The sequence below is a fragment of the Amia ocellicauda genome, chromosome 15 (assembly GCF_036373705.1).
Source record: "Amia ocellicauda isolate fAmiCal2 chromosome 15, fAmiCal2.hap1, whole genome shotgun sequence".
NCBI classification, from domain to species: domain Eukaryota; kingdom Metazoa; phylum Chordata; class Actinopteri; order Amiiformes; family Amiidae; genus Amia; species Amia ocellicauda.
The window spans coordinates 23,526,170-23,553,333 of NC_089864.1; the positions used below are offsets into that span (position 1 = coordinate 23,526,170).

General features: G+C 38.0%; 1 protein-coding gene across 2 annotated transcripts; it reads right to left on the bottom strand.

Moving 5' to 3' along the window:
- Positions 1-152: 152 nt before the first annotated feature.
- On the bottom strand, positions 153-27,164 carry rxylt1 (ribitol xylosyltransferase 1). 2 transcript variants are annotated; one of them, XM_066724240.1, is made up of 6 exons: positions 26,971-27,164; positions 24,377-24,583; positions 17,521-17,623; positions 1,787-2,101; positions 1,016-1,186; positions 153-880 (listed from the first exon to the last, which is right to left on the bottom strand). In XM_066724240.1, exons 1-6 carry the CDS (start codon positions 27,104-27,106, stop codon positions 469-471), a joined length of 1,344 nt encoding a protein of 447 aa, XP_066580337.1. In that variant the 5' UTR covers positions 27,107-27,164; the 3' UTR covers positions 153-468. The 2 variants fall into 2 exon arrangements, with proteins under 2 accessions (XP_066580337.1, XP_066580336.1); XM_066724239.1 differs by having other exon boundaries at positions 24,377-24,586.

A 27,164-nucleotide genomic window follows, 5' to 3' on the forward strand; every position in this document is an offset into this window, starting at 1 on the left:
CTGTTACAGAATTGTAATTGGAGCGGACAGATTGAAGTGAGAGGGAATGTGAAATGAATCAAAAGAATCGACTCCAACTCTGCCAGTAACTTTGTTCAGTTGATTTACAGAGATTGTCAGTTTCCTGCTAAATAACACTCAGATAGAAAAGCCCCTTTAAAAGAGTTGGCTTATTTACATAAAACAGTTTATTGGGGGAGTAAACATCAGTACAACATTGTGAAATCTGTTCCCTCTGCAAACCGACAGAACAAAAAACAGGCTTGGCCTTCAGACCTGTAACTTGACCCCATCAATATAAACGTATGTAATCAAAGTTGAAGAAACCTGTGATTTTTACATTCAAAATACAGCCGAACTTCCTTGATCTGAGGACCAATGACCAATGAAACTGCCAGGTACAGCTGTTTTTCTTAATATTACATTTTCTTTTACAGTTTAGTGTTTCTGCCCATAGAGCAACTCATTTTAACTGTTTTTAAAGAAAGTCTCTTCAAGGACATCTGTAAACTTCTCCTTCAGCTGCTGTCGGAAATTCCCATACCATTCGAGCAGCTTTTTCCTCCTTTTGCTCTTTTCCAGCAGAGTCATTTTTGTCTCCCTTTCCAGAATGCTGGGCAGCTCTCTCCAGTCTTTCAGGAAGATAAATGGAGCCTCCATGGCCTTCAGAAGCTGCAGTGGGGCATTGTGGGTGGCAGAGGAGTTGCCACAGTTACCGGAGGTCATGACGTCTTCCACGACCGGGACGGAGCCGCAGGAGCAGGCCTCGTAAATCCTGTAGCACTCCGTGTTGACTCCGACTGGACACAGCGTGAGGTCGCTGTGCAGGAGGGCATCCTGGTACTTCTTCAAGCTGTCTGTGGTCTCCTGGGGCAGCCACCTGGAGAAAAGGAGAGAGGTTTGTTGGGTCCACTACTGAAGAAACTGCCACACAAGACACAGTTAACCAGTTTTAAAAATAAATTAGGTGTTTGGTTTGTTCTATAAACATAAGCATCACAGCAGAGCAACATACTTTTCCCGTGCGTTGGTAATGCAATATTTTTCTAAGCCCTCTTGTTTCAGTGTTGCCATTAGGGTTTCTCTTGAGGAGTTCTTGTATACAGTTCCCAAGAAATTACACATGTACGGTCTTTCTGAGTTCACCATCTGGGTGCTGGGGGTCATCACAGGAAACTGCCTGTAGCTGCAAGATCCAAGACAAAAAAACATTTCATGACTCATAAATTAAAAAGCTGGAGCAGTTTATATTACCATGTGTGATGTGATCAGAAAAGCAATATTATCCTCCAACATAAAGAGGAAAAACTAACATCTTGAAGACCACTAGTATACAAAATACCAACTGTCAAACACTTATAAAGCCTTTGCAGAATATGAATATTTAATCAGAAACTTATTTCATGAACTCAATCATGCCCATTTGTTTCCTAGTTGCTTCTCACTGAAGTGCAATATACAAGTCCAAATTACAAATGGTCACAAATATCCCTTTTTCTCTGTATTCACAAGCATCTTCACTTGTCAGAGTACAACACTTTAATTAATCCTTATACAACAGCAAACAATTACCATGGTAACCTGGATTTAGGTGAATTTACCAAGCAACACATCATACAGTTTTTTTTTAGTAATAATGGGACCAATTCCGCTGCTATATTTACTCATCACTGTCTCACATATATACTACAGAGAAGATAGCTAATAGTAACACAGGGACCAGAAATAAAATAACTTGTATGAACTGCATAAAAACTGATACAAGAAATGGCAAACTAGAGCTCACGTTGCTATACCAAGGGGCCACTGGTACACATCCTTCCCGTTGACCCAGGGGCTGTCGTAGACCAAGAACAGCGCGTCAACGAAGCCTCCGAGTCTCCGAAGGTAGGGGCTGATCCAGTCGTTATCGCACTGCTCGCTCCCCAGCAGCACAAGTCCGACACGGCTGACTCTCCGGGCCTGGACCAGCACGTGCACATACTGCAGCCACTGGGTGGCGTAGAGCTTCTTCTGATCTTCTCGTCCATTCAGCACCAGCACCACACTGTCTGTATCAAGAGGGATGTGTCCCTGCACGACTGTAGGACCTGTGTAGAAACTAACAAGGAGAGGAAAATGGCAAGTGAGATATCTGCATTGTAGTGGCAATAATATTATACAACCTATATCCAATATTCCTGGTAAATGCTTCACTTGATATTGGTGAAGAGCCTTGACACATTTTCACATTGCATTCACACATGACATGCATCCACCTTATAAATATAATAGCAACTTTCATAGGAAATGATAAGAAACTCTTTCAGACACTCCAAAGTACTAGTTGTAACATTATGTCGGTTGCAGAGCAGTTAAATAGTGTAGTAGGAAACTATTAAAAGCGGAAAAAACTAACAAAAAAAAAACATACAAAATATCCTCCTCAATGGCTTTCAAAAATATAGATCATGACAATATGCCTTGATAAATTAGTTTCATACCTCTGCATTATTCAGTGCTGGTTTAACAACATCTATTTTTAAATCTGCAGACAATAATATTCCTATTTGTATTGTCTGACACAGAGGAACAGCAAACAATGACTTGGTTCAGACAGGAGCATATGTTATTCCTCATGTTTCGACTGTTGTAATCCTTAATTCAAACTCGAGTAAAGAGGAGAAGTCTTCCTGTCCATCTCTGAAGATCGTATTTTCAGGTCTCTGCTGCATTTTATTTATGTACTTTTAAGTTAAAACACAGGATTTATTTTAACAGAGAGAACAGTCAGACCTCTCCTGTGCCTGCCCCCAAATTAGGTGCACACCCTAATATCTCACATTGTTTCTTCATTCCCCACGTACACACACACATTATTATTGCTCAAATGCATAAACCTTTATCCACGTTGTCTAAAATGGTTTAACAATCTACATACACAACATCACTATGAAAATAAAATAATTTACACATAGTGAAGAAGAAAAAAGTAGAGGAGAAGATTAGAATGGTATAAATGTGTAATTTAAATGGCTGAGACCCTGTGCAGTACTTATCACAGATCTTTCTGACACTGTGGGACTACAGGAGAGGAAGACTGAGCCAGGCAGCTGGACACCAGGGGGAAAGACATGAACTATTCAAACTGTAGAAGAGTAACAGGGGGGGGCAGCAAGAGGAGATATAGGGAGAGACAGGAGACAGGAGGTAGGAAGGGACAGCATGGTGAAACGAGCTGTGTCTCAGGACTAGGTATTTAGCATTTCCTTGAAACTCCACGAGGTGAGATCTTGCATGGAGCCCCAGACCGAGGGAGACTGACAGTTATTTTGTGTTTCTTCCATTTGCGAATAATCGCACCAACTGTTGTCACCTTCTCACCAAGCTGCTTGGCGATGGTCTTGTAGCCCATTCCAGCCTTGTGTAGGTCTACAATCTTGTCCCTGATATCCTTGGACAGCTCTTTGGTCTTGGCCATGGTGGAGAGTTTGGAATCTGATTGATTGATTGCTGTGGACAGGTGTCTTTTATACAGGTAACGAGCTGAGATTAGGAGCACTCCCTTTAAGAGAGTGCTCCTAATCTCAGCTCGTTACCTGTATAAAAGACACCTGGGAGCCAGAAATCTTGCTGATTGATAGGGGATCAAATACTTATTTCCCTCATTAACATGCAAATCAATTTATAACTTTTTTGAAATGCGTTTTTGTGGATGTTTTTGTTGTTATTCTGTCTCTCACTGTTAAAATACATCTACCATTAAAATCATAGACTGATCATTTCTTTGTCAGGGGGCAAACATACAAAATCAGCAGGGGATCAAATACTTTTTTTCCCTCACTGTATATATATATATATATATATACACTCACCTAAAGGATTATTAGGAACACCATACTAATACTGTGTTTGACCCCCTTTCGCCTTCAGAACTGCCTTAATTCTACGTGGCATTGATTCAACAAGGTGCTGAAAGCATTCTTTAGAAATGTTGGCCCATATTGATAGGATAGCATCTTGCAGTTGATGGAGATTTGTGGGATGCACATCCAGGGCACGAAGCTCCCGTTCCACCACATCCCAAAGATGCTCTATTGGCTTGAGATCTGGTGACTGTGGGGGCCAGTTTAGTACAGTGAACTCATTGTCATGTTCAAGAAACCAATTTGAAATGATTCGACCTTTGTGACATGGTGCATTATCCTGCTGGAAGTAGCCATCAGGGGATGGGTACATGGTGGTCATAAAGGGATGGACATGGTCAGAAACAATGCTCAGGTAGGCCGTGGCATTTAAACGATGCCCAATTGGCACTAAGGGGCCTAAAGTGTGCCAAGAAAACATCCCCCACACCATTACACCACCACCACCAGCCTGCACAGTGGTAACAAGGCATGATGGATCCATGTTCTCATTCTGTTTACGCCAAATTCTGACTCTACCATCTGAATGTCTCAACAGAAATCGAGACTCATCAGACCAGGCAACATTTTTCCAGTCTTCAACTGTCCAATTTTGGTGAGCTTGTGCAAATTGTAGCCTCTTTTTCCTATTTGTAGTGGAGATGAGTGGTACCCGGTGGGGTCTTCTGCTGTTGTAGCCCATCCGCCTCAAGGTTGTACGTGTTGTGGCTTCACAAATGCTTTGCTGCATACCTCGGTTGTAACGAGTGGTTATTTCAGTCAAAGTTGCTCTTCTATCAGCTTGAATCAGTCGGCCCATTCTCCTCTGACCTCTAGCATCAACAAGGCATTTTCGCCCACAGGACTGCCGCACACTGGATGTTTTTCCCTTTTCACACCATTCTTTGTAAACCCTAGAAATGGTTGTGCGTGAAAATCCCAGTAACCGAGCAGATTATGAAATACTCAGAGCGGCCCGTCTGGCACCAACAACCATGCCACGCTCAAAATTGCTTAAATCACTTTTCTTTCCCATTCAGACATTCAGTTTGGAGTTCAGGAGATTGTCTTGACCAGGACCACACCCCTAAATGCATTGAAGCAACTGCCATGTGATTGGTTGGTTAGATAATTGCATTAATGAGAAATTGAACAGGTGTTCCTAATAATCCTTTAGGTGAGTGTGTATATATATATATATATATATATATATATACACACACACATATACATACAAGGGTAGGTCAGTATCTTGGTCAATTGTAAGATTGTTACTTATCCTCCATATATATATATATATACACACACAGAAGAAAAAGTATACAAAAATAAAATGAAATACATCTACAACAATTTGAATTGTAATATTTGTAGTCACTATAGTTTGGGGATTAAAACAGCTACTGATTTTGTGGTTGTATTCATGTACTTAAAAAAAAAAACAGATTTTCTTATCTAGTTGATGTCTAATCTAATACGAAGGCTGGTAAGAAGAAATTGCTCCCGCCTGGATTCTATTACTGCAGTCCTATTATATTGTTGCTTCATCAAAAGAACAGGACATTTAATAAGGGTTACAATATTAGGGCAATTTACAAAGTCCTTTCCCATTTGTGTGCTTTTACTTTCTCAGCTCAAAATGTCTTTTATGGTTGAGAGGTAAATGGAAAAGGAACAAGACTGTGGTTAGCTCGTTAATTTCAAATTCAAACACATACACAACTATTCCTACTTAATAGCCAGGAGATTTGATTATGTAGGTGTTATTTTGTATGGGAACAATAATCTATACTATGTGTTCCTTTCTGCACTAAAACAGTTCAGAACATAAATTACTATAATATTTTACATCCTTAAATTGTGTTTTTTTTTTTTCTCACAACGAGAATAAAGATATACTGACTACACAGCTCTGATCAATGTTCGTGAGGCACAGGCTGGCATGTTTAACCATTTCTTTCCCACTAATACATTTCACTGCAAAACATGTCATTTCACCTACAGGTGTCATAAATACAAAAACTGCCATGGGCCATGTGTAACTTGGTCACGCGTTACAATAAAACAAACCTGTGACCAAAACCATTGAGTCTTTCAATATCCTCCCAGTTATTTCCATCTTCTCACAATCAAAGTGTTTGTAATCAAGTCATGTTCCTAGAAAACTCCAACCCTGGGTTAATCGGGAGCATCTTGTGGAAGGCCACCATGCCTCTTTTTCTTTTCTTTTAACAGCAGTGGGGCAGGAAGAACTTATTAATGCAACCAGGTAACCCTCTACTCTAACACGCACGACTGCCCTGGCCTTAGTGCTTGAAATGTCAATGAAGAGATCTGTTCATTCCTCCTGGACTCAGAAGCATGTCACAGCATTTTATCTGGCTGTCTTCCTATTGAGAAGGAACAGGTTGTTCTATTTCTGCAAACACCTATGTAACAACAACAAAACCTTTCGGAAAATATAAGCATACAAGTATACCCTGCTTGGCACAGATTCTTTATCTGCATGAATTTATTTAATTAATACATTTTAAAAATCATTAAAATACCAAACGTTAGCGAATCCGAAACGCAGCACTCGCCTTGCACAGGTATGTGGCATAGCTGTAAAAATAAAAAAAAAATTAGCATTGGCTCACTATTCAGTAATTGAAAAACTAAACTATTCAAATCCAGTCAGTCAATAATAAAACGAATCACATGCTCCTTAATTACAGTCAGACTAATCCCCCATCCCCTTGAATAAAGTGACAGAAAAGAAAAACATAAAACAAATGTTTAAAAGGAACAAACAATCATTATATTGGGCCCAATGTGTCTTGGAAGCATAAATTCTGAGGAAGAATCTAAAATTAAGCGAAAGAGCAGCAGTTCTGCAGAGTTGTGTAAAATACTTACAGCAGTAACATTATATAAATACTTTTGATACAGAATACACAAACAGGCCAAATTCCTTTTAAGGTCTGTGGCTTAAATTTTGCTTAATACACAAATAATTTAAAATAGCATGTGCCCCAAGAGCTTATTTACTACTGTACAAGGATTTTGAATATTTTGGCTTATTTTTCAAGTACATTTAGGTTAATAGTTTGTTTTTATTATTAACATAATGACTTTCTGGAAGAAATAAGAAATGTTAGTATTAGGGAACATAATTTATTCAGTAGTTATAGCCATAAGATGTGAATTTAAGACACCTCTGATAAGAGCAAAGGCAGGTAGTGAATCTGTTTGCTTAGAGGATAAATCAAACAGTCAATAAAGTACACTGAAGTAAACAATGAAAGCTCTGATTTCTTCTGTGTGAAATATAAATAAAAAGTAATTTGCAGCCATTTATGACAACAAATATTGTCTGAATAACAGCCCTACTGTTTTTTGAATAAAAGGCAAATACTGGCCATCCTATATATCTGTCAGCCTATATTCACCAAAGAAAAGAAGGCTGAAATCAAGGTTTTAAGTATTTATAGTTTCTGACACTGGTACCATCAACTCCACATAAACTTTGACAGGCCACTTAAATCATCCAGGGTGATTAGGGAAAGAGCTCAGTTCTTTTGAATTTTGTGCCATTAGTAGTTTGGAAAACCAAAACATGATGGAAATGATTTATGAACAATCTGTAGATCTTGTGGCCTGGTAATTGGGCCTCATTATTTTGAAAAAACAAACAAATCAAATACACTTCTGGAGAGATCTGTGCCAGGGAAGAGGAAGCAGAAAAAGCATCGCTCAGTGTTCTGAATTGTCGATGAGGCCATGACTGCTTGTTTTGTTTGTAGGTTGTTGTGTTATTGTTTAAAAAATATTCTCCCTGTATTAACATTATAAACAGTATTTCTTTAAATTGTCTGCACGGGCGCAAAGAGAGCAGGTGAAATAAAAGTATTTAAAATTAGACAACCACAAATAAATCTCTTATGATGTATTGTCGCTGACTTGAATAGGATCTTTTCCATAGAAATTCTATACAGAACAAACAACAGGCAACATATTTTATGAAACCCGCGGTAGGAGTGAGAAACCGTAATTTCTGGTATTTTCTGTCTTCTCTGGGTCCAATTACTGGCGCATTTTGCTTTCAGATGAACAAATTAATAACAGCCTTTTGTTGGGACATATTAACGTCAGCTCCTCGTACATCTCCAAATGCACATTAAATGGGTTTATTCTATGAAAACACAAGAAAAGCTGGTCACTATTGGGTCATCATCGAAGTGGTTACATAATTATGTTATATAACAGAGTACAAACTGTGTAAACCTCAGACTGCCACTCCATACAAATCAATGTATGGTGGTGGTCAATGATTTATACACCCAGTCTTAATCCAGTTCCAACTAACGGTCTGACAAACCCATGAAGTATAGTTTAATTAACAATATTTATGAAAATAAAAGAAAATCACTGACTTTTTAATGAAAGGTGTGAATCCTTTCGATTACAACTGTATCTTGATTTTAGTTGCCATGTCCTGAATTTAAATTGAGATTTATTTTGAGTCAAGGCTAACTGACGGTGTTTAATGGTCATGTCTGAATTATGACTCTGCATCACCATTTCAGCTACTTTATGTAAATTAACCGAATTTTGCTTTATTTTTCAAATGACAACTAATATCACTGTGCTCTGTGCAAGTTATAAAGAACAGGTCTAGCAGAGACGGAACTTTTATTTGTTTTATGGGGAGAAAGAGAAGTTAAATGTCAGGCATTTCTTCGATTTGTCTGATGTGCTGCCAAATCAACTGATCAAAACTTTGGAGAAATGGTGAAAGGGTCTGTCCTGCTGTGCTGGATTTCCTGCACTGCCTCCCAGTCATTTGTATCTTAAGATGAACACCAATAAGAAAACTACTTGAAACTTATGAATTATTGTAATAATTGCTTTCTAATGTGTTGTGGTTTTACAACTGTTAAAAGGTTTTACTGTTGTAAATTGTAGCACTCAGTGTTCCGATGCATTTTCCAAAATAATCCAAATCAGCAAAGTTGTTTTGGTTGAGGTTACTGCAGCTGAATTGGTAGGCATGTCCGCCACAGTCCTCAGTACCCGGCCTTGGATTTCTCCCTGGGACTCCCATTAGAGACTTCATTAAAGCACCTGTAAATAGTTTAATGAAATGAAAGGATGCTATTGTTTTATTAGTAAGTACTTTCGATTGGCCTAGGACCTTAAACTGGAGTTTTCGTTTTTATCTCGTATCAAATATCAGAAGAAATAATAATTGCCGAAAAAAGTCCTATTATCTAGTGACCCCCACACATACAACCTACAGCGGTCAAGTCCTCTGAAAACAAGACCGGGTTGATACCACATGAACTGCATGAATTAACCTTGAGGCAGTTTCGTTTTATACAAGATATAGGTGTATTAAAAATGTAAATAGACAACATGTATTTGAAAAGATAGGACAGAGACAAGCAGGGTGGATAATATTAAAAGTGAGAGTGAGAGGAGATCTATCCAATACTCGAGTATTCGAGGCATAAAACATGTAAAATAACAAACAAGTATTGTGATTACACTGTTTCTACAATTTAGATCCCATACACAACTAGGATTTATGTAATTGTGAATTTTTTCACCATTGCATAAATTGTCTGAATGTGCTTTTTACTATTTTGTCTTGCTTTTCAAAGAACATTCCAGCAGATATTATACCAACAAAGCACAATATAACTTAAAATAAATACATTAGTAAAGTAAAAATATTTTTATTTGGCCATCTTTGAGCCCCCCTTCTTGAATAGCCTATATTAGGCCTATAACTGACAGCTGAAAGAATGTAACGTACTCTGTACGCCTGCAACAAAAAAGTGCATTAAAAAGTGCATTAAAAAGTGCATTGAAAAGAGTGCAAAAAGTGGATGAACCCACAACAAATGAATAATCGTCCTAGACATAAGCTTACTTAGAATACTTCTTCAGGAAAAGTGGCCGGTTCTTCGTTATGAAAAGTTGTAAGACAAGTACCTAGGATCGGAATTAGGATAAAATTAACTTTTTCGGCCACAAGCCACTGTGTCTGGTAGAAGGAAAAAACTTACCAGCCACAGGCAAACATCACCAAAAATGCATGAGGGTGCATAAATGTGTGGTGAACATGTTAAAATGTGGCAATTATTCAGGTAATTAATCAAATCACTATAACAAAAGCTAATTGTACACCCGTATAGACTAGACAGGTGTGTATGAGGGAAAAGGATCTGGACAGAAAAAACATGCTCCCACACAGTTTCTACTTGCAAGTGTTATAAGGTCTTTGACCAAAACACTGCATTCTATTGAATAATAACACTTGCTAGTAGACGCGGGAGCATCGTTTTCAAATTAATCAATCACATATACAATAACATGGCAGCTAATGGGGATCTGTATAAACACACTAACACACGAGAAGGGGTGTTATATGGTGACACATTATTTCTCTTCATACTGCTCTTCCTCTTCAGTGCTACTCCTTTCTATGGGTTTCTGCACATCATTAAAAGGATTTAATAGGCTTGGCCAGATATTCATAGAGTCTGTGGTTGGGTAACAGATATATCATCTCTAGGGATGATTAAAGACAGTGACGTCCTTTCCATTGGTCAATACCGCACGCCAGGAAAGACGCAATGCAAAACAAACCGCACGTCTCCCTTCAGCAGAATCTCCGCCATGCAGCAAAAAATGCATGTCTCTATTGCAGATCATTTCAACACAAATTAATACGTTGTAATTGATGCAATTTGATGAATACTTATCACACAACCATTTTGTTAACTAAATATCAATGTAAAAATACATTATTAGAAGACGTATGGAAATGGCATAATAACAGAGTCTTGTATTATTGTTCCGACATTATCATGACTTTTTATTGTCACAATTTCTAATTAACTATAAAGGTTGTGATATTTGTTTTATAAAGGAATATTTTGTAATTACAGCTGTAATTGACCGAACAATATGTTTTTCTTTTGAATTTTTTATACATTTTCATTCAATTGCCAGTTTGCCAATTGCCAATGTTTTCTGGTCACAACAGCGAAATACTAAATGCTTAAGACCTATCTAGCTAGCCAGTTTATAAAATCTACCTGACTAAACGATTGACTTTTCCTGTCCAAACCACACAGACTGCCGCTCTGCGTTCAGAAACACAACTGTGCATTCGGTACAGCTATTACAGCAATAGCTGGTTGCTATTTGATCGCATCATCAAAAACATCATTGTTCGGTAAAATGTATTCGGTCTTTTCACTTATTCAGCCGAACACCGAAAGTGCTTTTCTTGCTATTTTCGGCGGAATAATTTTGGTTGCCGAACATTCGGTGCATCTCTACATCCAGTAGTGGGTCTTTTCCCTTAAAGGAGGGGTGCAACCAACATTTTCAGTGCCGCCTGGTGGAAAACATTTGTTGCCGTATCGATACAGTAGCATCTGCATCAATGCGTGCATCAGCAAGGAGTACGTCACGATATTTTGCCATATCAATTTTTTGAGCACAGCCCTAAACTGGATGCACAGAATTAAAACGCACTTATGACTCTGGGTGAGTAACACATCTGGCTAAGATGCCAAAATACCCAAGTATCCCTTTAACATCTCTCTGCAGTTCTATCTATTATTTATATTTTGTTTAGTATATATGCCTATTGTATGCACTATACAACATTTTCTACAATTCTACAATTCTTAACCATAACCTTAGAGGTTTGTGCTGATTAACCAATCAAAAAGCTTTTACAACAAACATTGATTTGATTGGCTAAAACAAACTCTCTCTTAGGGAAGATGGCAGTGCACTGTGCTGACTGAATGATGCCCTTGTAAGGAAGTCAAAAGTGGGATGATTTGAACATGTTACTGCTTCGGAGACCAATAAAACTTAATCAAGCAATTCTTTTTTGAATTGTAAACTTTTTATTTGGGCACATTGATTAGTATTGTAGACAATTATGTAGGGCCATCTTCGAAGGTTTGTCATGTGGCAAATAACATCGGATTTGTTCTCTTGTTGATAGAAACTGATGTTTGAACTGTAGCGTGCCACGGTGGGGAGGAGGGTAGGGAGAGGGGATAAAAGGTGAAGGAAAAACGAGTCTGTGTGTGTGTGTGTGTGTTCAGTCTGAGACCTGTGTGTGCTGCAGTAATATTAAAATCAAACTATTTGTTGTTGCAAAAATAATCTACCTCCATAGCCATTGAAGCTATTTGATGTAGAAATGCCTAGAAAAACTGAATGTAATGTTTTATTTTTTTAATTTATCAAAACAATGTAGCACTTTTCAAACTGAAGAGTAAAAAAGCTTTGTGGTTTGAGAACAATGTAAAAACACCTGCTGCTATATGCATGATATACAATAAAACCCCTTCAGTTTTTGCACATATATTCTCTAATGGTTTAGTAACTGCCATCTCAAGTTGTTTTAAAGAGAGCATTATACAAAATGAGGAAAAATGCAAAACTTTAGATTTTGTATATAAAACTTTTTATCCTATTCATTGATTATCAAAATACTCGTTGGTTTGTGCTAGGGCTGGGCAATTAATTTAATTGATTCGATTAATTCAAATGTATGTTCTTGCACGATGTGCAAAATGCCTGAATTGCAAAATCGAGATTTGATGCTATAACCTGCACAAGCACATTATTTTTGCAAAACGCAAATCTGCAATTTTCACTACCGTTCTCTAGAGCAGGCAGAGAAACAGGAAAAAAAGCATGTGTGCAATTTAAAAATGCATTTTATTTCCCCCCCTGATCGCTTCGAAAATAATTGGTTAGTTTCATTGTTTGGCTGTTTAAATGTTCATGTCAGATATTGCTGCTGTGTTACACATAAATTGTTGCTATTCCTACAGAGAAAGGTCAATTAAACATAATAATATTGACTAAATTTCATATGAGAAGTCAACTCAAATGTATGTGTGTATGTACATTACATGATGTGCTGTGATGTCAGAATAGAATTCTGAGGTGTTATGATGTCACTGTGTGCAGCCTGTAAGAAGCCCACAGTTGCACTGGCATCAGCTATCGACTTACGCACTTACTACTACTACAGCAATTTACTACTTACTGAATTATTTACTTACTAATTATTTACTATTTACATAAGTATTTACTTCCTAATTATTTACTACTCATAGAATCATTTACTTCCTAATTATTTACTACTTATTGAATAATTTACTTCCTAATTATTTACTGATAGAATTTACTAGTTATTGAATCATTTACTTCCTAATTATTTACTGATATAATTTACTACTTGTTGAATCATTTACTTCCTAATTATTTACTACTAATTGAATCATTTACTTCCTAATTATTAACTGATAGAATTTACTATTTATTGAATCATTTACTTCCTAATAATTTACTGATAGAATTTACTATTTATTGAATCATTTACTTCCTAATTATTTACTACTTATTCAATCATTTAATTCCTAATTATTAACTGATAGAATTTACTACTTATTGAATCATTTAGTTCTTAACTATTTACTGAATTTACTGTGTACTGAATTATTTACTTCCTAATTATTTACGGATTAAACTGACTAATTATTACTTACTAATTATTTATTGACTGAATTGATTATTTTCCAAACTTTTATTGAACAATTTCTGTTCATCGACATCTGCAATGGGTCAGAAAACCAGTGCCCACTTTAAATCAAACACCCAGAAAGCTCTGGATGAGAAGCCGCCGCCAGCAAAGAACACCCAGCTGGGTTTTGGCGAAGATGCGGTCATGATAGGAGAGAAGGAGAGGAAGCGCAGGGCAGCAGGCCTACTGGCCTTCATTAACCTCTTCTCTGGCTGCACTGGCAGAAATCCAGGTAAGAGAAATTCTCCTTCCTTCACCGGTAAGCAAGTTTCTCTAGTTATGAATGTGTCCATACATATATTACAATTCTTAAGAGGTATAATAACCTGTCATTTCACAATCAGATTGTATTGTTTATTGTAATGTACGACACTAACAATAACGATGATTTGTAAATGAAAATGCTCTGTGATTCCAGGATGCAGTAGCAGCAGTGTTGAGGACAGTATTCAGGAGCCTGTCCAGCTTAAGAAATGTCGCCCGTCCCGTGAGACCTGGGCGGACAGCATGAGCTGCAGGGCCCTGGAGAAGCATGGGGACGACAGCAGCACTGTGAGTCACTGAGCGCATTACATTGCTTAGGATTATTATAAGGACAATGTCATATGGTTCTCCTGTACAATGTAACCAGCTATCATTTAAAGATGAAATAGATTGTCATCATTTAAAAGGTAGTGACTGTCTCATTGTTGCTCCCCTGCTCAACCTCTGTACCCGTTACTGCCAGGGTCTCCAGTATCCCCCTGCTGCCTACAGCCAGGCTTGGCGGAAGCAGTGCGAGCCTTTCCTCCCTACTATAATGGAGGAGGATGACGAGGACCAGCAAGAATCTGACGAGGAGGATGAGCTGGAGGTGGCCTTCCAATATTTCTTTGGCTCCTTGTGGGAGATGACACTGAATGAGATCTTCCTGCATCAGTGAAACGTTGCAGAAAAGGCAAACCCAGAGCTGGTGGAAACCACATAATAAAAAGTTTTACACCTCACCCTGTCTTGTGATTGTTTTTATTGCCTCATCAATAACAGGCTGATCAACTCTCCAGGACTGTCTGGACACTCCAGGGATTACAGCACAGTGCTGAGACACACCTAGCACAATACACTTCAGATCAATGAACACATGATAGTGCGCAGTACTGAGACATTCAACACAATTATTCATCCGCGTCCGAGATCCCTCTCCAAGCAGAATGGTCCTCTAGTGGCATTACCAGGGGCCGTTCATAATTCAGTAAACGCATTCTTATAGGTGATCAACACAGACCAGAGGCCTTCTTTTAATCTGCCCTATGACTGTCTTCATTTAAAACCATCACATTGAAGCCTTTTCAGGATGAATGTAGTAGCTGTGTACATTAGCGTTCAGAAAGTGAAATGAAATGACTTCCAAAAAAAAAAAAAAAAAAAAATCCCCTCATTACACTTTAGAGGTGTCCAGGTTATTGAAGAGTCGACACACACTTACAGTTCTGTTCCTGGTTATGTTGTCACGTTTACAACGTGTATGTGTGTATTTTCTTTAGCTTGTATTTGGTGCCTTACACATATGAATAGAATTAAAATATGTTTTTATTATTTGCTGTATAAGGAGTCAGACCAATACCAAGATATAGTGCAACACAGGTGGAGTTTTACTGAGGGGCGCCAACAGGTTCACTCCGTGGAAGGAGAAAACAAACAAAAATACAGAAACCAAAAATAAAACAAGGACAAAATAATATGTAATTCTTGACTAGTACACGAAATATACCTGTGTGGTTTACTGAGATTCAGTTATGCGAATGTTCGATAACAGGGAGGCAGGCAGACTGCTTCGAAAGGTTGCAAAGCTTTCAGGTTTTTGGTGGAGAAGTACTGGTTCTGGTTCCGTTCAGTCTTTCTGGATTTCGTCTCCTTGGTTTCTTCTCCCAGGTTGTTCCAACTCCACTACAAATTGGTAGTTTTAGCTTTCTGTTTTTATACATTTTATATAAAGAGATTCTAATCTCTTTCCTTTCATACATCTGATTGGTCAGGTTTAGGGTAATAAAACTGAAATTCGAATTGAAGCAGTCTTTGCCATTCCTCGCCCTTGACTGTTACAGAATGTGTATTGAAGGTGTGATGGCTTTGAGGAATGTGAAAATGGTTCAAATGTTACTTATAGTGTCTAACTCTCTATATTGTCATGTTTTAGTTCTATCATTCTATCTATTACATGTTCAATTCCCACAAAGCATGACCTTAAAGTTGATACCAAACAAGCCAGGTGTTCTTTCTCGGTAACGTTAACTCAGAGATTTCTGGGAATTCCAGGGGAGGCTGGTCTGATGCCCATGTCAGTGGAGGATCAATTAGGATGTGTGAATAATTCTCTTACCAAATGTTAATGTTGCATTGTATGTGAAATATAAATGGTCCAATGGTTGTTTTAGATAATGCTGTTTCTTTTAAGACTAAACATGACTTATTCATGTTTTGTTTCTGAGGAAGAATTACTTTAGTGTCATTAAGTTAGTTTTAACTCACCTTTCATTGTTTGTTATCAAACTGAGGAAGAAGGAGGGTAACACTTCTGTTTCCAGCATGTAGTTTGTATTTGGGTTTGCTGCTCTGGTCTATGGAATATATAAAGTGCCTTGAATGTCTGAGTTTCATAAAAGAAATCTTCAACTGGAATGTGGTGCTGGTCTCTGTGGAGACGGGCATGGCAGCCCATATGTCAGTTGGGGGGGGCTTCCAGCATGGATGCATTATCTGTCGTACTTTGGTGAGCACAGGCCTGTCGTAAAACATAGAACTTCAAAAGCTGTCTCCTTACGTCCTTCACCTACATTTCTCATTTAGGAAAGTATACGAATTTCTGTATATATCTGCCAAAATAAGGTCGTATAATTTACACACCCTAAGAAAAGGTAGTTCTCACGTACGGGATCTTGGCCTTGACTAGGAATTCAGTGAGGTTATAATCCTAGAACTCTGCTCAATCTTGTCTGGACCTTCGTTTTGTAACACTGCTTGCTAATGAGACCCAGGACAGTTAATTCCTTCTAGGGACAGGTAGCACCTGATTAATGGGCTCTCTGCATACGATATTAATCCCTTACAAATGTTTTTACATTGTTTTGTTTCTTTCCTACATCACGGATCTGCAGAATGTCTCCAAGTTGGGAAGCGGCCATCTCCCTTAAGTGTTCCTCTGTACAACAACATTTCTCATTCCAACAGCCGTCTTATAAACGTGACAGTCCCCCCATATTTAACCCCTAATATTTAAGTGTGACTGGAGTGAATCTGAGATGGTGCCATCATGAAGAAGCACTCTGGAAATGATTGCATGAATTAGATAACAAATATTCAAAATGGAATTAACATAACAGGGATGATACAAAGATCACAGCTAGCAGTTACTACGCACCCGCGACCTCGGCTCAAGTAACTTGTCTTCTTGTGTAAGTCTTCTCAGAGAAAACACAGGCACAATGGGGAATCTTCCACCTTGCAAATTCTGCATTACTGCCCGACACATCCCTCAATCTTAACAACAACAAACATTACTGAAGCTCCCTCTCTTCCAGTTATAGCTCTGCTGGCTTGTACTGGGATGATGAACAGACAATAATTCAAAATCAACACAAAACCACAGAATGCAGCCTGGAAACCTAATGTAAAGAGGCTGAAGAGATGTTGCTGCATGGTTGAGCAAGTGAAATAAATAACAGACAGTGTACCTTTGTCAATGGATGAATCTACAAGCAAATATCACAGCTCTAGGTTTCCCTAAAGCAATGTTCAAAATAAAATGCGTATGGAGCAAGATTTATCATGGCTTTAGGATGCACCATTTTTGGGAAGAAAAAGAAAGAACAATATTCTTAGAAACCACACTGGATGCCCTTCTAAGTTATACATAAGAAGTGGCTTTTGTCTGTTTTGTACAGGGAGATGATTCACTCCATGCAGGAAGTGTGGGGAACATTCTTATTTGGTTAGCCTGGCTCACTATGCAGAAGTAAAGGCCAGAGCAAGACTGTCAAACAGTACCTGAAGCGTATGTTCCCAGATTGCACCTCTCCCTCCCGCCATGGTGCCGTTCTGTCCACTGGATGGAGTGCTCCTTCTAAAATGTGCTCCCAGAGATACAGGCCTGCAGGACAAAGTTGTTAGGAAACTCAATTAATTGCTCCTTAAGAAGTTGAAGATAAAATTAGAACTTGGTGGGTAGCTGGTTGGCAGCAAAATTAGAGGACAAGTCTGTAGCAGGTAAGAGATGATAGCACATTACACATAATGTTGTGGCTTTACATTTTGAATGCTGAATTAAAACAAATACTAGTATTCAGAAAGAGAGAACTTCCTTAGCCTAGGCTTGTCATGTATAGAAGTTCACAAAAAAGGCTGGCAATTGGAGTGTGAAACAAAGAAAATTGAGTGTCATCGTCATCGTAGAAGTAAAGTAAGTGTTTTTCGTGGTTTCCCCCAGGTCTGTATCATTTGGGAAAACTACACAAATAGGAAATTAACCCTCTGAGTCAAAAAAGTGCAGGAGTTCAACAATGCCATAAGGAACACAGGGCTCTGTGCTTACTTTTGTCTTTAGGAGCACATTCCAAAATTTAGGGGCACACTCAAAAAAAAGTTGTGGGAGTGCCGGCGAAGTGAGGTCTGGGGGGGCAGGCAGGGCAGGCAGGGCATATAGGGCACTTCGGGGGGAAAAAATCGGGCAGGGGAAAGAAAAGGTGCAGTGGCTCGCGCCACTCCAACCCCCCGCACCCACTCCCTGCACATCCCTGTGTAAATATATGCACAACAGCAGAGCCGTCGCAAACTCAAAAACAAAACTCAAACGTTTTCCATTTGTTTTTTTAATTTATGATATATATTTATATTTAGAATTCAATATTTATGGAACTATTTGGCTCTGAGAAGCCTCACTACACAGGATAGTTTAAAGAACTGTCTTAAAAATCACCTTTTTGAAAAAACTTTTTAAGGATCTCTCTTCGCATTTTAAGTTTTAAAATAATCTTTTCAGCCTTTTTATTGCTTGCTTCCCTTTATTGGCTAACCTAGCTGCTTGTTTTCTTGCTTACTTTGTTTTGTCTGTATGTACTGCACTGTACTGCTGGATCGCCTGTCTTTACCGTGTCTGTTTTGACTCTTGCTTGAGTGTAGCACGTGGGTAGAATAAGAGCACGTTATAAATAAAATGTATAATAACAATGTAGTTGAGGAGGTAAATAAACAGGCGTAGCTTGGGAGACACACACCAGTTTAAGAAACGGGAAAGGCTGAGTACTTTAAAGGTTTTAACGGATCCAATGTGCCGTCCTTCACAAACAACTTTTCGGATGACGGACTACAAAGGAGCGTCTTCATTCTCTGTCATTATGGCTCCAGTGTATTCTCTCTTAAGGTGCTCATGCATCAGTGTCATGCTTGTTCCATGTGAGTTCAGCTTTGCAAATGTTGCAGCAAACTGTCTTCAATGTAATTCAATGTAAACTGCTCCTATACTTTCCATGGGTGTAGCTGCAGCCTCCGCCATCTTTCAAGTTTTTTTTTTAATTGTATTTTGTAGCTGTGTCCCAGGTAGACCCAACAAATCAATGATGAATTACATTTTAAGATTTTAGTAGATTTTAATAATCGACATATCAGACGTTATCGATTAGCCTAGTTGTTGCAGCCCTGCTGTCGCTATTACTATTGTATCTGGGGGATAAAATGTACTTTTTTGGCCACTAGCCACTGGTCTGGTAGAAGGAAAAAACTTAGCAGCCACTTGGTATTTTTACCAGCCAAAGGCAAACATCACCAGGAATGCATGAGGATGCGTAAATGTGTCTTGAACATGTTAAAACGTGGCATTTATTCAGGTAATTAATCAATCACCATAACAAAAGCTAATTGCACACCTGTATAGACTAGACAGGTGTGTATGAGGGAAAAGGATCTGGACAGAAAAAACATGCTCCCACATAGTTTCTACTTGCAAGTGTTATAAGGTCTTTGACCAAAACACTGCATTCTATTGAATTATAAAACTTGCTAGTAGAGACATTGCGGGAGCATCTTTTTCAAATCAGTCAATCACATATGCAATAACATGGCAGCTAATGGGGATCTGTATAAACACACTAACAGGGGTGTTATATGGTGAAACATTATTGCTCTTCATACTCCACTTCCTCTTCAGTGCTACTCCCTTCTGTGGATTTCTGCACATCATTAAAAGGATTTCGTTGGATTGGCCAGATATTCATAGAGTCACGGTCTGTGGTTGGGTAAAAAATATATAATCTCTAGGGATGATAACAGACAGTGACGTCTTTTCATTGGTCAATACCGCACGCCAGCAAAAACAAACCGCACACTTCTCTTCAGCAGAATCTCCGCTACGCAGCAAAACATGCCTGTCTCTATCACAAATCGTTTCCCCATAAATTAATACATTGTAATTGATGCAATTGATGAATACTTATCTAACACAACTTGCTTAAATAATAAGCCGTATAGAAATGGCATAACAGCAGACCTGTCGACTCTCACGCATGTCGTGTCAGATTCTTGTATTGTTTCCCGACATTATCACAACTTTTTTATTTCAAATTAACTATAAATGTTGTTACTATTTTGTTTCATAAAGGAATATTTTGCAAACAGCTGTAACTGACCAACCAGTATGTTTTTCTTTTAAATTTTTATACATTTTCATTCAATTGCCAGTTTAGCAATGTGAGCTGCAGTGAAAATGCCTTAACATTAGCGTCCTTGTGGCAATGTTTTCCAGTCACAACAGCGAAATACAAAATGTATAAGACCTATCTAGCTAATTTATACAATCTACTTGACTAAACGATTTACTTTTCCTGTCCAAACCACACTCAGACTGCTGCTCTGCGTTCAGAAACATAACTGTGCGTTCGAGTTACAGTGTATGTATTTATGTGTTTGTTGCTCCTCTTTCCTTTTCTGTCATATTATAATTCTGAAACACTTTTGATCCAGGTAATTAAAAAGTCAGTCAATTATGACCATGAAAAGTAATTAAAAGTCATTATTTTTCCACATCCTTAACCACCTAATTTCTGCTTCATTGCTGGACTGAAGACTGTCCAGATGCCATATATCTTCACAATACATGATATTGCAGTTTGCCAAATCAACTAGCATACCAACACTACAACATCAACAAATTAATTTGTATTTTGAAACATACTGACAAATACTCTATCAGAAACTCAAAGTTGAGTTCCCTTACACAAAGTGGCTGGTAAAATGGACAGATTTATCCGCCACTGGCTAAATCTACCCGCATTTGGCAGGTGGCGGGTGTTAATTTTATTCCCCGATTGTATCTAAACATTTATTTTAATGACAAGATGGCTAACGCCAGCTGTAGTAGGTGATTGGATATCATGCGAAATTAACTGCTGCAACTCTGGGTCATAAACATAATTCACGGGACTTGTAGTTTTCGTTGCCTTCTCGGTTAACTGGGACAATCCACAACCAAACTACATTTCCCACATTTACTACCGTAATAATTTGTTGTATAAAATATGGTTATCATCATAATCATTTCAATGTAGTATTTCCTAATAGAGTTCAAAAACTGTATTCACACTGTGCGCCCAAATTGCATTTCACACTCGTACAACATTATTTTTACTCACAAATGCAAGTAAAAATGCCCTGGAACATCAACATTGGTGTCCCTACTTCTGCACATAGGCCACGACTCACTCCAATAAAGACAAGCATTGCAATTTAGAGAGATCAAATTTCACATAGACAGAAATGTTTTCCTCTCCGTGTTGAAACTCATGCAACCTCAAAATACATAATAAAAAAAGATTGTCACACAACTCCAAAACAAGTTAGGTCTATTGTTTACTTAGCTTTCTATTGCATATGTAATCAGAATTGTATGATTATGTATTACACTTGTACAGTGAGGGGAAAAAAGTATTTGATCCCCTGCTGATTTTGTACGTTTGCCCACTGACAAAGAAATGATCAGTCTATAATTTTAATGGTAGGTGTATTTTAACAGTGAGAGACAGAATAACAACAACAAAATCCAGAAAAACGCATTTCAAAAAAGTTATAAATTGATTTGCATGTTAATGAGGGAAATAAGTATTTGATCCCCTATCGGCAAGATTTCTGGCTCCCAGGTGTCTTTTATACAGGTAACGAGCTGAGATTAGGAGCACTCTCTTAAAGGGAGTGCTCCTAATCTCAACTCATTACCTGTATAAAAGACACCTGTCCACAGAAGCAATCAATCAATCAGATTCCAAACTCTCCACCATGGCCAAGACCAAAGAGCTGTCCAAGGATGTCAGGGACAAGATTGTAGACCTACACAAGGCTGGAATGGGCTACAAGACCATCGCCAAGCAGCTTGGTGAGAAGGTGACAACAGTTGGTGCGATTATTCACAAATGGAAGAAACACAAAATAACTGTCAGTCTCCCTCGGTCTGGGGCTTCATGCAAGATCTCACCTCGTGGAGTTTCAATGATCATGAGAACGGTGAGGAATCAGCCCAGAACTGCACGGGAGGATCTTGTTAATGATCTCAAGGCAGCTGGGACCATAGTCACCAAGAAAACAATAGGTAACACACTACGCCGTGAAGGACTGAAATCCTGCAGCGCCCGCAAGGCCCCCCTGCTCAAGAAAGCACATGTACAGGCCCGTCTGAAGTTTGCCAACATCTGAATGATTCAGAGGAGAACTGGGTGAAAGTGTTGTGGTCAGATGAGACCAAAATCGAGCTCTTTGGCATCAACTCAACTCGCCGTGTTTGGAGGAGGAGGAATGACCCCAAGAACACCATCCCCACCGTCAAACATGGAGGTGGAAACATTATGCTTTGGGGGTGTTTTTCTGCTAAGGGGACAGGACAACTGCACCGCATCAAAGGGACGATGGACGGGGCCATGTACCATCAAATCTTGGGTGAGAACCTCCTTCCATCAGCCAGGGCATTGAAAATGGGTCGTGGATGTTTATTCCAGCATGACACTGACCCAAAACACACAGCCAAGGCAACAAAGGAGTGGCTCAAGAAGAAGCACATTAAGGTCCTGGAGTGGCCTAGCCAGTCTCCAGACCTTAATCCCATAGAAAATCTGTGGAGGGAGCTGAAGGTTCAAGTTGCCAAACGTCAGCCTCGAAACCTTAATGACTTGGAGAGGATCTGCAAAGAGGAGTGGGACAAAATCCCTCCCGAGATGTGTGCAAACCTGGTGGCCAACTACAAGATATGTCTGACCTCTGTGATTGCCAACAAGGGTCAAAGGGGTCAAATACTTATCTCCCTCATTAACATGCAAATCAATTTATAACTTTTTTGAAATGCGTTTTTCTGGATTTTTTTTGTTGTTATTCTGTCTCTCACTGTTAAAATACACCTACCATTAAAATTATAGACTGATCATTTCTTTGTCAGTGGGCAAACGTACAAAATCAGCAGGGGATCAAATACTTTTTTCCCTCACTGTATCATGATAATATTTAGTTATCTTTCAAGTTGAGAATAGTACATTGCATGTTATCATGGGCAACTCATTAACAATTGTTCAAACAAAGCTGCCAATAACCTGCTTTAACTAGTACAGCGCATAGACGGACGCCTTTTTTTGCCAGAGCCAACAGGCTTACACATGACCTCACAACCTTTGGGTAGTATCTCAGATCACCAGGGTTGCATTCGCAATTTATCATTTTCAAACATGAGCTCTTTTCTCTCCATGCACTCTATACATTGTTTTATTTTAGTTTTATTTAACTACAGTGTGAGATACAATTACATATCTAATTAGATTAGATTACCCTGGCAGAGCATTTCATTTAAATTCGATGTATAACAGTTAGGCCAATCTCTACGATTTGCAGCCAGCCCAGGTCAAATACTTATTAACAATACATCCCTGTAGAACTCAGCTTCCAAATAACACAGGTCTGAATAGTTAACAAATCTCATGATTCATTAGCTACATTATAATTGCAGTACTTAGGACATGGCACAAGCCCTTAATGGAAAGAGCGAGCAGATTTCAGTTTAAAACATGCATACACAGCCAAGATTGGAAGTTAAGCTATGCAACACAAGATATAATCTGGTAAGAAAATGTATTGTTAAATCAATTAATGCAAACAATTGAAAATCACCCAAGGAGGCTGCCAGGTTAACTTCTAAATAAGGATCAATGGAGAAACCTTGTAACCAATGTAAAATCATTTTTTTTGTCTTAAACAGCAACAACAAAACCAAGAGGATGACATTAAACATTAGATAACAGTCCCTCATCTTTACATGAAAAGGAACTATACATTTTTTTAGATTTCAATAAATACATATTCTATTTGGAATTTCTTGCTAGACTTGTGGGCTCGACCCACGCTGGTGGTTGTTGCTCAATAATCATTACATGTGGAACTCGGCATGGATCCTCTCTGGCTTTTAACAGATCTTCAATTAGGGTATTTCTGAGAATCTGCTAAAACCTATTTTTGCATTTTATCAGTGGTTCACAGCCAAACCTTATGAGGTAACCACACTACTGAACACTTAAGAACAAGAATAACTGTAAAAATATGAGAAGTATGCAGATAATTGAGCACACAATGTAACCCAAAACTTTGTTGGCATGGAAACAACAAAAAGCTCTTCAATAATGGTGTCCTTAATATCTTTAGCAGTTATTTATTTAGCAAAGTATAATTTAAAATGAGTCAGATATCAGGTATTGCAGAGCAAAAGAAGGAAGTTATATTCACTCATATACTAAATGTAGACCTTTTGATGGCAGAAACCACATATCTATCATTTCACCCCAACAATGGCCTCTGCACAGCACAGTGAGATTTGACATGTACTTACCAATCGCTGCTTTGCCCCAGATCTGCACTTTGTACTGCGGAGGCCTATTTTTGGATAGCCGTTCTTGGAGTATTTGGAAGTTGGCTTTGTGCTGCCGTTGTGCAGAAATGGATTCTACTTTCTCATCTTCTTCCCAAGGATTCCACTCCTCTCCCTCTTCAGATGGAGCACGATGATTCCCATATTCAGCTCTCGGGGGCAGCTTATCTACTGAAACAATTCAAAACATAAAAATAAAGATAACCGGTGTATCTTACTACATTATTATTTTGTTTTAATAAGATTTATATGATAATCTGTGTTCATGCTGTGAGAAAAACAATGAAACCTGTAAGTTCATGGGAAAAGGACACAATGTACTGTTTATTTTTTGTTTCCAATGAAAAGAAACCACAAGACTGCAGTTCAATGTTTTCCGAACAGTGTGTGACTTATAAAGAAGAAAAAATATAGCCTATAACTTGAAACATGAAAGTTCCCACATGCAAATAGTTTATGGATTTGGTGGCAACTTGTAAATGTGAAACCAAACAAATGTGGTTATTTCAGATTTCTGGAATGTCAGAATTTAACATGAAATTATATTAATCTTTCAATTACATATGTATAAAATCTATACAATATATAAAAAATACACTGTCAGGATGCATGTGAGAAATCTGCTCTGAATAATATAGGATTTAATAAAGAGCAACAAAATAACTTGTTTAAGTACATTTATTTATGTGCTTATTTACACAGATTTCATATAAAGATCAAAGCTGTTGGCTTAAGAAATAAAAACAGATCAGAGAAGAAAAATAAAAATCTCTCAGCTTCATATTCATGAAATAATTACAGTAAAATTTCAAAAACAAGCTTTAAAGGACATGTGTAGGTCTAAATAAAGAATACAGCTTTATATGTTGAAATATGTAGCTAAAACAGTTAATGCATGATGTTCATTCTTAATCTTTTAATATCTCTTAACATTTAAGAGTTAAACATTAAGTCCACTGCAAATATATTGTCAAGATGGCAGTTCTTATGGTTCATTTTTACATCAGGGTGTGCCCTCAGATTCATTCTTGCAAAACTAAATTAAAGGAAAAAGATGCCTGGTGCCTGGTGTCTTGCTTCTTTCTCAATAGCTGAGTGCAACTATGGGAAACGTAGCTTCCTATGAAGATCAGGTTTTGTAATAAATGTATTAATAATAATAAAAAGGAATTAATGAAATTGCTTCCCAGACCAAAACAACTTTTTACATAGACAAGCTATGTTGATAAAACAATAGGTTTTTTTTTTAGTAATAAATGTAACAAATGATTCTAATTGGCAAATGAGAAAATTCAATGCTTTATAAAACATTTCCTATAGACAAACACTGGCTACACTGTGTTTTGTACTTGCAATGCCAGTTCACACTTTAGAATAAACTATAAAGCCCTAGCTCTCATTTCAGGATGTAAGACCTCATATATTGTATGCACTTGTGTAAACTGAAATTTGTATAATGTATTATGGTTTGAATTGCACTCTAATTTGTAAATTGGAATTTCTAATGTTTTATGCCTTGAACTGCACTGTATTTTTGCACTTTGTATTGCGCTAATATTTTGTAAGTCACCCTGGATAAGGGTGTCTACTAATACATACATAAATATAATAATAATAATAATAATAATACATATTTTATAAAGGTAGATGACCTTGTAGCTAGGGAAATGAATGCACTATTTTTTAATTCTTTGTAAACTTCATTACAAAACATTAAATAAAGATTCCATACATGATACCTCCCACATCTGCTCCCACATTATAAAAACACTAAAGTTTATTTAAATATACTGATTAATTTACTATTGTTTTATGTACAATTCTGCCTCAACCATATTATTTTCAGAAACAAGGCTTGAAAGTTGGATTTGAAGTTAGTAATACTAAATAAGAGGCTTTGCACTGTTTAAAAAACAAATCCAATTGCATATATTAAAATGTGAATACTTTCAGCATTCACTGGAAAAAGCTGTTTACAAAACAGGGAGTTCTAAGGTTTCTCCCCTTAGACAGTTAAAGAGAACAGACAGAAATACAATTGGCAAATGTAGGGAAGCAATACGAGTAGCACTTAAAGAGTTAGTTAGCAAATGAATCTGATGATATACCGATGGGTTTAAACTGCCCGACTATAACAACATGCTCCTCCATCGGTAGAAGAGCAGAAAACAATCACGCACAAAGATCAAGCTTGGATGTCTGACCCCAGTCAATCTGAATGACTTTCATTTGGGAAAAATAAAAATACTCTCTCCTTAATCTTGATTTTGCATAGCACACATGTACGGTAAATACGAATATTTGATACTGCTTTTCTTTTACTGTGAAACGTTAAAAGTAGAAGAAATGACTAAGTGTTGCTCTATGTAGATCTTGCGAGACTGGGTTGATCTTTTGGGGATGGGGGCTTTAACACTGCATTGCACAGGCCGTTTGTAAGAGACGTGTTAGCCACGTCAAATTGCCTGCTTTGAAAACATGCCGTCAGACGCGGCTGCTGAACACACAGGCGCTGCAGGTAATCAGTCAGCGCACTCATCATAGCGGTATCTTACCGGGGACCTTTTTCGTAACCCTGTGGACTCGGGAGATCACATTGTCCTTGAAAAAGACGTGATATGCCGCATAAAGAGAAAATATAAAATAAAATAAAATGATAAAAGAGCAGAGTTTTCTGCGACTGAATTTCATTCTTTTTCACTGTCATCCTCCAGTCTCGGTTTTCAATGTAGTTGTGAACAGCCGCGCA

Coding starts and splice junctions, on each gene's coding strand:
- rxylt1 (XM_066724239.1), bottom strand. CDS start 27,106: ATGAAATTCAGTCGCAGAAAACTCTGCTCTTTTATCATTTTATTTTAT. Junction 1,187..1,786: donor TGGCCCCTTGGTATAGCAAC/GTGAGCTCTAGT, acceptor TGGATCTTGCAG/CTACAGGCAGTTTCCTGTGA. Junction 881..1,015: donor ATTACCAACGCACGGGAAAA/GTATGTTGCTCT, acceptor CCTTTTCTCCAG/GTGGCTGCCCCAGGAGACCA.